The sequence below is a fragment of the Lytechinus variegatus genome, chromosome 2 (genome assembly GCF_018143015.1).
Source record: "Lytechinus variegatus isolate NC3 chromosome 2, Lvar_3.0, whole genome shotgun sequence".
NCBI classification, from domain to species: Eukaryota; Metazoa; Echinodermata; class Echinoidea; order Temnopleuroida; family Toxopneustidae; genus Lytechinus; species Lytechinus variegatus.
This window is the reverse complement of record NC_054741.1, coordinates 33,940,226-33,952,937: the sequence shown is the minus strand read 5'-3', so window position 1 is coordinate 33,952,937 and position 12,712 is coordinate 33,940,226. Positions and strand designations below refer to the sequence as shown.

The 12,712-nt window shown below is 36.8% G+C and overlaps 1 protein-coding gene across 1 annotated transcript in view; it reads left to right on the top strand.

The window, feature by feature from the left end:
- LOC121407921 (probable G-protein coupled receptor CG31760) overlaps positions 1 to 12,712 on the top strand; it is a 31,804-nt gene that overhangs the window by 11,390 nt on the left and 7,702 nt on the right. Inside the window, exons 3-4 of the mRNA XM_041599165.1 lie at positions 3,915 to 4,099; positions 11,946 to 12,117. Of these exons, the coding sequence (XP_041455099.1) occupies positions 3,915 to 4,099; positions 11,946 to 12,117 (357 nt within the window). The remainder of the gene's footprint in view (positions 1 to 3,914; positions 4,100 to 11,945; positions 12,118 to 12,712) is intronic.

The window sequence follows — 12,712 nt, the reverse complement described above, 5'->3', positions numbered from 1 at the left end:
AAAGTGGTAACATATAAATATTAGAATTTTTTCCTGTTCTAAAGGGAAACTCGTTTACACATAAAGCGGGTCCTTCTCAGGTGAAAGGGATACAGAACATGTTCATGAGGACACTCTTGGGTAAAAAGTGGCACCGATACGAGATTAGGTGCCTATATTAGAAAGCAAAAGGGCACTTGCTAACGGCATAACGGGTCATTCTCAGGTATGGAAGGGGCACAGGGCACTTTTCTTGGGTAAAAAGCAGGGACCGCGGAACGGTTTTCAAAGTGGGAGGGGGGGGGGCTGAGCCAAATGGAAATGAAATAAAGAATTGAATTGAATTGAAAAGTGGGGGCTGACCATGAAAAAATCGCAATCATACGGTAACGTTTTGTACACGGTTTTTGAAAAAAAAGTGGGGGCTGAAGCCCCCCCCCCCTACCGCTTCCGCTGCTCCTGAAAAGGGGCACTGATTCGAGCAAGGGCACTAAAAAGAAGGCAAGTGGACTTGCTCACACATAAGACGGGTTCTTCTCGGGTGAAAGGGGCACAGTACACGTTCGTGAGGGGGCATTTTTCTTGCGTAAAAGGGCACCTTTTCAGTGCTTCAAAAAAGGGGGCACTGTGCCCCCGGCCCCCCAAGATAGCCATCCCTGGTCTGAACATCGACTATGGTCTGAATAAAGAGAGAACAATCTCGTAGGAATATACAGAAAGAATAGAATAAAAAGAGAAAAGAAGATTAGTAGCCAGAAATCCCCGATCAAATAAAGAAATTAAATAAGTGAATAATTAGATAAATAATTAAGATTAACAAAAATAATCCTTATGTTGTACTATATTTTTTTAATAGATTATTATAAAATACACGAAAAAAATATTAATTGCATTATCATAATAATGTCTTATCTATACATTCTAACTCTGACAAATACCAGGAGAGGCTATATTCACAAACATCTGCCTTGATAACATTGTCATTATTATTATTTCATCCATATCGAAATCCCATTTCATTGCACCATGTTGTACGTGGCTCTCTCTTTTTTTTTCACAGTTAGGGCAATGTTGATATTGAATACCTGACACGCCGAACCAGTCTCCGTGGTCTGCGTTCAAATTATGTTAATTAAAATGAAATTAACCGTACATGCATTTTCATTTCAGTCTTTTTTTTCCATAAATTGGTGAAACACAGTCAATATCTGTGAATAATCTCTCTATAGTGGTTGACAAATTGGAACACTGAATAGAGAATAGACAGGAGAGAGAGAGGGTGGGTCAGAGAAGGGAGAGAGGGGAGTTTGTATGTGGATGGTGTGTGTGGGTACACTGTAAAAACTGTGGTGTTAAAACTGACACCAATTGGTGTTAATAGAGGACCACACCCTGAGGTGTTAAAATAACAGCCAAGAGATTGAACATAACACCAAAGAGTGTAAATGTAACAACCATAGGTGTTGTAATAACAACTGGGGTGGTCCTCTGTGTACACCGGTTAACTGGGGGTGTTTTGTAAGTTGTGTTCATCATATAGAAATGACAAGAAAAAATTATCAAATATTGGGAGGGCGGGGCGTAGGTTATCACCATAGGCATAATATAATATAATGCCTTGGGGTGCATGGCTTAGTCCCCCTCTAAAAAAGAAAAAAGTTCCATGAAATATAAGAAAAAAAAGGAAGAAGAGAAAAAGAAAGTGAAGAATACGCCATGTAATGTGGTGCATCCTTATTTTGTGTTAATTATTACGCCATTGGTAATGATAGATTAGTGAAAACATTGCATTTTACTGTTTCATGTATTGAAAATGAAATGAGGATTGAAAACTTGCAATTGGTAGTGCAATCATTTACTTTGATCTTTGATGAATCTATTTTGAATGAAATCGCAAATAAAAGTATTAGGAAAAAATGGGTGTGTCTATAGGTGCGTGTGTGTGTGCGCGAGAGGGTGTGCGTGAGAGGGTGTGCGTATGAGTGTGTGTGTGTGTGGGAGTGTGTATGTGTGGGTACGTGTATGTGGGAGTGAGAGGGTAGGGTTGGTATAGAAAGGGGTTTAATGCAGAGCCTTTATTGTCATTGATACGAATCGACAATTGAAACTTATACTGATCATATCTGACGAGGATATCGTTATTTACCCAATGCTCGTAGTCTAAATGCTCGTATGAACATTTGTACTACCTTAATACCGTCCTTGACGCGTGAGAATATGTTACCCATTGATAATTAGCTCCCTATTATATCATTAATAAATTCATGAAAATTTGATTAGATAATTAGACACGATACTGTCGCCGCATTGTCATCCCAAGCAAATCATAAAAGAACTATTACCGCGCTACCACATGCAATGCTGTAATTAACCCAAAGAACATCCATACTATGGTTTTATTTCGGTCTTAATGTGGTAATCGTTACTTTTTTATTATGGCAGGCCACATACTGCCACAGTGTGTAAATGCATATTCCTGATTAATCAATGCTAATATCGTTCCGATTAATTGACGGGTTCGCAATAACAATATCGATCGTCATTTTGTTATCATCTGCCAGAATTATATAAAGATATTCACAAAGGCTTGTTGTTATATTATTTTGCCTTGTAGGAAATATCTTACTGTCCTCAAGTAGGGTATGAGCAGGAATCAAGAGAAATATATGAAATATTAACAATTTTGAAGAAATCCATCAACAATATATTTATGTACATGCATATCTTAAAGCCCCAGAGCTATCCCCCCTTTCTGGAAAATATGGTAAGGCCGAAAATACGTATCTACGTATATTCATTTCTTTCACATTCACATAATGTTTGTAAAATTGTATTTGATTTGTATTACTTTATATTACTTTGTATTATGTTTTGATTGGAAATGGAATAAAGAATTGAATTGAATTGAAAAATATATAGGCCCTATCAAAATTCGAAAAACCTTAATGTTATATTTTGATTCCTGCATGTCAATGTCGTACCACATATCTCATATCTGTATCACAGTCACTCTTTTTTACAGGTATTTCTGCATTTATTAATAAATCAAAATTACAATTTTATAACAATGATATCAAACATACATAGTGATCATATTACAAAGGTGACAATTCAATAGTAGTTAAGTAGATATAGATATAATTCATGTAAACAATAACAAATAAATTTAAATTCAGAGGCCAGCTATCGTAAGCTGAAAGCTTGAAATAATAGCAGCCAGGGGAAAAAGAGAATGTTACATTAAAACCATAATAGAAAGTGATGTCATATTTAAGGAACATTAATTTCTAGAATCCGAATGTTCATCGACCAGACTGCCTGTCACAATGCTGTCCGTTCATTAGTCCTGTCTCCTATCGATCATTACAGTGGACTCCTTTCTATAATCCTCTCTAATCAATTAACTCGTATTCAACTGGCTTCACTGGCTTCCTTTGAATTCAGAGAATTATGTTCAAATTACTCTCGATTGTTTACAAAACACTGTATAAATAGGCTCCAGATTATTTAAATAACTGTTTGACGCTGTAACTATATAGAGCACTTAAAATAGGTCGGCCGGCGACCCTCTTGGTCTCATCTATTCATTAACTCGTACATTAGCCGGTCATAGAACTTTTGCTGTATCAGCTTCAAAATATTGGAATGATTTGGCTCTAACAATAAGACAGCTTCCATCGGTAGAAAGTTTCAAAAGGTATTACAGGCCCACCTCTTTCGTAGTTTGTAGTTTCATGGTTTTGGTATTATCATTTATTTTAAGTATTTTTCATTGTACGCGCTACGGGCCTTATGGGGAAAAAACGCCGTATAAGTAATAATAATATAAATGTAGAATTGATATCCTATTCTATCTTGGTGTTACAGGATGTGAATTCATCCGATTTTGTTTTCAAGCCTTGTTGTTGTTTTTTTGCCCACCTTCCAAAACACAGTGCCTTCACGTATCTGGGAAGGGGTTTCAGAGAGGAACATATCTATGTCAGTGTAAACGTGGCTACTACTTCCCACCTGATGCGGTGTCCCATGCGGACAACACTCGATCTCCCGCCTTTTTAGGAAGCGCCATTGAGGAAGAATACAACAAGAAAGCGTATGGATTGGAGAATGATTACGACAGGTAATTTTTTTGCGGGAATCTTAGCTCGAAATCAGATTTAAGGGGGGGGGGGGGAATGTAAAACACTAACGAAGGTTTAGAGATAATCCAAAGTAAACGGAATTAAGGATTTTAGATTTTGTCGCGTCGCATCCGAGAAGCAGCCCTCATATGGCTTGTAATATACATGTAAATACCGTACACACAATTTAATACACTGCCGGTTGATTTTTTTTTTTTTTGATTGACTTTTATCTGTGCATTGAGATGTAATCAGATGATTAGACCGATGCCTTTCACGTATTGGTAATTCTGTTTTCTATGATGATCAGCAATGACATATCACAGTGTGCATTGTTTCTCGAGATAGAGTAATCTACTTATTGTCAATATGATCTATGACTAAATGTTAATATCTGTTTCTGTTTGTTTGTTTCTGTTTCTGTTTGTGGTAACTCCCGTAGGAACTCGGCAGGCAGCATTTTGCTGGTAAACGCCAAGCTGGTATATAACCAATTACCTATGAAACATTTTACGTCTAGATTAATCAGTCATAGTGGCTGACGTTATATAGACGACAGATATCACTCTCGGGCCTTTTTATCAAAGTGGAAACAATGGCAGAGTTGGGATTCGAACTCACAACCTTGCGATTATGAGTCCAATGCTCTAACCACTGGACCACACGACCCGTATATCTAAGAACGATGGATAAATACAAATTTGCAGCATTTGTGTTACCTAACAAAAGTAATCCTTTTATGAAGATTGCATTTTTAGCAAATGAAAAGCAACAAGTGAAATATCACTGACAGTCTCGCTTTTACTATGCGATTCAATACCGCATGCAGGGCTGACTTTGAAAACAACTAAGATTAATAATTTTTCACAGAGGAAGAAACCGCCAATTAATTTGATATCAAAATAAAAAGTTCACTAACCAAAAATGACATTTGACCTTGATCGAGAAACAAATTATTCATTTCATATTTATTGTGATATAAAATACATATAAGATTCACTTGATTTTATTAAATATCTTTATTCAAAATATTGAACAAAATCTATAAGAATTATGTGAAAGTTATGTCATCTAAAAAACCTGTGGGCGTGAGTAAATGACTAAGCCTGATAAACATTCAACCCATATAGAAAAATCCGTTCGTTTGCCGATACTTGAAACCATAATGTCAGTATTATGGAATATCAACTTTAAAATTATCTTACAATTCAAAATCCTGGTTATTTTTTTCGTATGGATACAGCAACATAAAACAATCCTTGACCCTTTGATCTCCATTTTCAACCTGATATGTAATCTTGAATATAATGTTTGTACAGTACAGGAATACTTGAAATATGTTTTGTTATTTATATGTCAAAATGTACAAAAACAAACTTTAATTGTTGAAAATGGAAATAAACGAAATGAAATGAAATGATGATAATGACTCAAAGTATAAATCGTTCCCGATGATTTTGTCCAAGTTTCCAAACATGGTTTTATATACTTTTATGATAGCAGTTCAAAAACTTAACCTTGGTTAAAGCGATGGTCCGGGCTGAAAATATTTATATCTTAATACATAGAGTAGAATTCACTGAGCAAAATGCAGAAAGTTTGATCTAAATCGGATAACAAATAATAAAGTTATTGAAGTTTAAAGTTTAGCAATATTTTGTAAAAACAGTCGTCATGAATATTCATTAGGTGAGCTGTTGATGTCACATCCCCACGTTCTGTTTTCTTATGTTATTACATAAAATTATATGTTTTTCATTAATTTCATACTTGTGTGATATGTCTCCCTTATAATGAAATAAGCTGCAGCAATAAATATCTAATGCACGAGATTAGTTTTCAATCCAATTTTTCTAGTTCTTGGAGGAAAAAATGAATAAACCAAATTTCATATCATAATATACAAAAGAACGAGTGGGGATATTGAAATTCAATAACTTTGCTATTTGTCATCCGATTTTGATAAAGTTTTCAGCATTTTGCTCAGTGAATTGTACTCTATTTATTAGCTACAAATACCCGGACCATCCCTTTAAGAGTTGATGTCGACGACGCCGCCGCTACTTCCGATGGAAAAGCAACGCAAGTCTCGCTCCTGCTATGCAGGCGAGAAAAATGGCAAAACGAAGATTTTGCAAGTTCAGACATTCAGCGGTCGATTTTAGAAAGAAGTTCACCGGGATGAAATGCAAGAGGATCTCGTGCATGTAACCCATATATATTCAGGGCAAGTACTTTTGCCAATATATTTAATCAGTTGCAAATCAATATTCATTTGGCTGGCCTCACTTGTGACGAGATCAGAACTTTGTTTTGTACAGCTGCATATCGGCAAACAAATTAAATCCGCTCAATTAGCCTACTAACCCATTTGTTTTCACTATTACTATCATTTCATTTTCATTTCATTTCATTTATTTCCATATCCATGATATCACAAGGTATATAAAATATAACTCATACATACAAATTACACAATTGATGTTACTGAACGATAAAGCATATAATAATAATGAACAGATTTGGATATGGGGGGAACATGCAAAAAAAGCAAAGCTTGTTACAAGGCAAGTTCCCTAAAATAACAGTATGTAATAATCATAAGTTATCCTTAAACAGGAAATAAATCAATAAGAACGGACATTCTTGCTATAGGTACAGTTTGAAAAAAAGGAAAAGGGAAACAATATATATATTACTACTTATATAGCAATAGAATAATAATGATAATAGAATAATACTAATATAATAATAGAATAATAATAGTGCACCTGATACTAAGAACAGAAGGAGGAAGAGAGAGAAAGACAGACAGACGAGATATACATGAGAGAGGGACAAGTAGAACAGACATGACATAACATGAAGACAAAAACACAACAATACAATTACATATAATCACATATAGGGCTAGTAAGATAAGACAAGAAATAAGAGGTCAGCTTACAGAGTATCTATTGACAGTATCATTATCGATCGCCATGATTATTTGTTCTTGTATTGTTTTCATCATCATTATTATTCATTTGTGCTACCTTGAAGGGTATAACATTGTAAGTTTAAAAAATCCTTCTTCCACAAGGGCTATGTCGGCATATAACACACATCTTAAATTCTTTAAGAAAAATAGATACACTCCATAAAATCGTTTAGGACGAGTTTCCGGTTAGAATCATTTGCTTTATTGTTGTTGATGAGTTTTATCCATTGTAGTTTCTCATTACGCTCCAATAGCTTGACCGGACAGCAGCGATTGATAGTAGCTTGTAAAGGCGCTGTCACACCTTGGCGTTTAAGACAGCGTATGCCCGACGTATGAGGAATTTGGCGAATACGCTGGCGTACGTCGAATACGTTAAGGGTAAGTTTTGCATACGTTAAGAGTACGCTAAAACACGCTGGTTTACGTCGTCATACGGCGAGGTCGTCGAAAAATTTTGTGCAAGCGCAAAATTTTTCGACGTATGCCAGCGTATGGCTCATACGTCCCGCATACGCGGGCCATTAGTTGTAGGCAAGTTACGCGATCGTTGATACACGTTGACACACGTTACTCGTAAGTTACTCATAAGTCGATGTACGTCGAGATAATGTCCAGCGTACCCTAAAACTTACTTCTAACCTATGAGTAACGTGCTTTGAACGTATGTGTAACTTAACTCCAACGTATATTGACGTATGAAGACGTGCTCGGACGACCACAAAACTTACTGAACGTGTTTATAACTTACAGCTACCGTATAATGGCGTATTGACAACGTTTATAGGAATTGGTATATAAAGGTGGGGTTCACAGGAGTTTTCTTCGGCATGGCGGTGGTGTTGATACGGTGATGCATCGTGCGGTTATGATTTGAATAGTCGAGCGGCAGCCTTTTTATAGGCTACGACACGCGTTCGTCAGCGATACGCTGCCGCGCGCTATGCGTAAAGGTGGTGTCACACCTTGGCGTTTTAGACAGCGTATGCCCGACGTATCAAAATTTCTCTAAAACGTCGGCATACGCTGAACTTTGATTTTTTTTCCAACTCTGGGCGTATACTTAGCGTATTCATAACGAGTTGGACGTATACATAACGTATTAGTAACTTATATCGAACGCTTCGTTAACTTATAAGTAACGTATTCCAACGAATGCTTAGCGTATTGCTGGCGTACACAACTTATGCCCTACGATAGTCTAACTTACGCATAGCGCGCGGCAGCGTATTGCTGACGAACACGTGTCGTAGCCTATAAAAAGGCTGCCGCTCGACTATTCAAATCATAACCGCACGATACATCACCTATCAACACCACCGCCATGCCGAAGAAAACTCCTGTGAACCCCACCTTTATATACCAATTCCTATAAACATAATAAACGTTGTCAATACGCCATTATACGGTAGCTGTAAGTTATAAACACGTTCAGTAAGTCTTCATACGTCAATATACGTTGGAGTTAAGTTACACATACGTTCAAAGCACGTTACTCATAGGTTAGAAGTAAGTTTTAGGGTACGCTGGACATTATCTCGACGTACATCGATTTATGAGTAACTTACGAGTAACGTGTGTCAACGTGTATCAACGATCGCGTAACTTGCCTACAACTTATGGCCCGCCTATGCGGGACGTATGAGCCATACGCTGGCATACGTCGAAAAATTTTGTGCTTGCACAAAATTTTTCGACGACCTCGCCGTATGACGACGTAAACCAGCGTGTTTTAGCGTACTCTTAACGTATGCAAAACTTACCCGTAACGTATTCGACGTACGCCAGCGTATTCGCCAAGTTCCTCATACGTCGGGCATACGCTGTCTAAAACGCCAAGGTGTGACAGCGCCTGAGTTAGGCTATCGTAGGGCATAAGTTGTGTACGCCAGCAATACGCTAAGCATTCGTTGGAATACGTTACTTATAAGTTAACGAAGCGTTCGATATAAGTTACTAATACGTTATGTATACGTCCAACTCGTTATGAATACGCTAAGTATACGCCCAGAGTTGAAAAAAAACAACAACAAAGTTCAGCGTATGCCGACGTTTTAGAGAATTTTTGATACGTCGGGCATACGCTGTCTAAAACGCCAAGGTGTGACAGCGCCTTTAGATTGAACAGAAACGTGAAATATATTTTCATTGGTATACTGATTTTATTATAGGTATAACTGTGCTCAAAGCGCGGATGATCTGTAATTGTATTTTGATTATTCATTACCGATTTTTATAGCTAAAATGACCTATTAATCCCATATCATCTTCACGTTGCTGTTCTGTGTTTACAATTTATTTGGTAGATTTTCTTTTCAACTCAGTTCACTGTTTACCTTCAAAATTCGGCATATAACATACATCTTAAATTCTAAAAAAAAAAAAAAAGATTTACTCCATAAATCGTTAAGGACGAGTTTCCGGTTAGTATCATTTGCTTTATTGTTGTTGATGAGTTTTATCCATTATACAGTGCGTATCAAAAAAGTTTACACTTTGAAAAAGCCCTGGGAATTAAAACATATACAACATGTGGGTAAAATTTTCACATATAAATCTTGGGTTTGTGTCTCATCTGTCCAATGAAATTAAAAGTTTTGACAGAATGTCACACTTGAGTGAGCACTGTCCATTTTTGTAAAGCTTGCAGAAATGCTCGTTTTCATGCTGTGTCAAGGGGAAAGGGCGAAATCAAACTTACCCTGTGAAACATTTCTCATACATTTCCCATTGCACTTTTTGTCAATTGTAATAAATGGATACATTCAAGCATTTTGTAACAATTTTGCCACCCAAATTGAAATTTCAACACTTAGTAAGCACAACATTAACCCTTTTTGTGCCAGCTGGATCAGAGGACATTTAACTAAATCTGAACAAAAGTTTATATCAGACATCGCCAGCATTTGTCACTACGATTTTATCATTTAAATTGGGTTTACATTTCATTTTTCATTTAATACTTGTTTCTGCACACTTTTTCCAAGCCTGACAATGATTAACAAAATCAAAATCAAGCCTAAACCATTTCATGTAAATCACAGCTCAGTGTAAAGCAAATATCGTCACGATGGCCTTCGTGTGTGGGGGAGTGGGTGGGGCGCAATGCACCCTTCAAAGTGTTTTGGGCAAGAAAACAAGTTAAAAACCTAAAAGATAACTTCAAATAAATATTACTAGCTAAATTCAACGTGTTCTTTATGATTAAGGTCTACTTTTATTCGCATAAGTATTTCAAAGTTCTGCGCAAATCATTTTTTACTAACTTTTCAAAAGTAAGTGGTGCTCACTCAAGCGGAAATGTTTTTGACAGTTACATCGTCATTTGCTTAAATGTATCAGTACCAATGCTAAAATGTGGAAAAATCCTCAGGATATTACAAATGCATAATTTTACAGGATTTTTTCTAAGTGGAAACTTTTTTTGATACACACTGTAGTTTGTCAACACGCTCCTAGCTTGACCGGAAAGCACTGATTGATAGTAGCTTGTAAGATTGAACAGAAACGTGAAATATATTTTCATTGGTATACTGATTTTATTATAGATATAATTGTGCTCAAAGCGCGGATGATCTGTAATTGTATTTTGATTATTCCTGGCGTTTTTTTTTTTGTTGGCTAAAATGACCAATAATTAATCCCATATCATCTTCAATGACGTTGCTGTTCTGTGTTTAAAATTTATTTGGTAGATTTCCTCTTCAACTCAGTTCACTTTTAACCTCAAAAATTCTGGAGATATGATCATTTTGTTGCGATTTTATGGCTAGTGATAACTGATATTTGTTTTCTCTTTAGGAACAGGTGTAACATGATTTTTTCTATTGATATACTCAATGTACAGCAAAAACCGTTTTCAATTTTCTGAGAAAATTACATTTCATTGATGATTTGCCATTTATTTCGATTTTTTTTTCGATATGCAGGAAAGTTGCTCGCATATGGCGCCACAAATCAAATAATTAGATTTTAAATAACTTTTTTTATTCCTTGATGGATTTCTCTCAAACCCTCGGCAATATTTTAAAACATTTTTCTGCTATTTTTACAATAAAATTGTTGTCAGGGTAAACTTCCCCTTTAAAATGAGAGCAATGGTGTGCAGATGGGGGCTTGGGGTGGCACTTGCCCCCCTCCAATTTTATAGGATAAAAAAGGCGAGAAAAGAAAAAGAGAAAGAGAGAAGGGGGAAATATGATCATTTTCAGAATTTGATCTTTGTCATAAAAATGTCGAAATCACATGCCTCTTTCGCCCCCCCCCCCCTCAGATTTTCGGCTCAAAACGTCTCTGAGTGAGAGGATTAGTCTCCGTGGTCGCTAGGTTTGAATGATAATTTGACTGGGTCATGAATGAATACTTAAAGTGATCAAGATTGTTAATATTCTCCTACTCTCTAAACAATATTGGGCAAAAGTGCTCCAGGAGGGCAATTACGTGTCCAACCTACATTGGGCATTTCTTTTTTTGTGGCATTTTTATATCCAGTGTGATGAAAATTTTGCCCATTCTAAAGTAATTGCTGCTTATTTTTTCAACACTACTGGACATTATGCTTCCCGCATTGGATAAAATATTACCCCTAATTGGTTGGACACATGATTACCCTCGTGATGGTAAAAATATTACCCATTATCATTTATGTATAGAGTGTTTTAGCGATGCATTAAAAACGCGTATTTTGGTCTCGTTAGGGCCAATATTCCGACCATCTTCGATTCGTGAAATAATTTCCCTAACTGTTGGAATATTCCTTGTATTCCATTCTGAGCCATCCAATAAAATATAAATATTTGTTACAGTGTATTCTCTCTTCAAACTCCCCATGAATATCAGATTTTGTAATATCTTTACACAAACAGTGCCTTTGATTGCCTGCCTTGCCAGCCCGGTTGTGATGAATGTGATGATGACAGTCCGTGTTTGGCTCGTCCCAATATCACGTTAAGATGGTGCTTCCTTGGGGCCAACCTCGTCTGTATCATTCTTCTCGTTGTACTAGGGATATATACCTACCGCCATCGTGAGATTAGGGTAAGGGAGCAATCCAGCTAGTAGGGAGTTTTGGCTTTGGGCATGGTGGATCAGTGGTAGAGCGCCCGCCTTATGAACGGGAGGTCGTGGGTTCGATCCCCGGCCAAGTCATACCAAAGACTTATAAAAATGGGACCTTCTGCCTTCTTGCTTGGCGCTCAGCATTCAGACCGGAGAAGGGTAATAATAACATATTATGTTATGCAGGGCCCGCTGGAAGGGCAGTCTTATGATTGAAGTGGCTACCCTGGGTAAATAAACATTATTATTATTAAGACGCGTGACGGATTCAAGAATATAGAAAATGCATTGTCGATTGCCCTTCATGACAAAGAACAACCAAGACGTCTTTGTCGAAAATTAAAACAGTCCTGGTGGGTGTTTCATAAAGCTATTCGTAAGTTAAGAGCGACTTTAAGAACGACTGGTGATCCTTTCTTGTGGTAAATGGTATATACTTTGGCGATGGTTAAGCGCGTAAGAAAGATTCACCAGTCGTCCTTAAAGTCGCTCTTATATATATCTTACGAACAGCTTTATGAAACGGCCTCCTGGAATGTGGACAAACGACATATTTGCATTTTTTCTCGTCAGC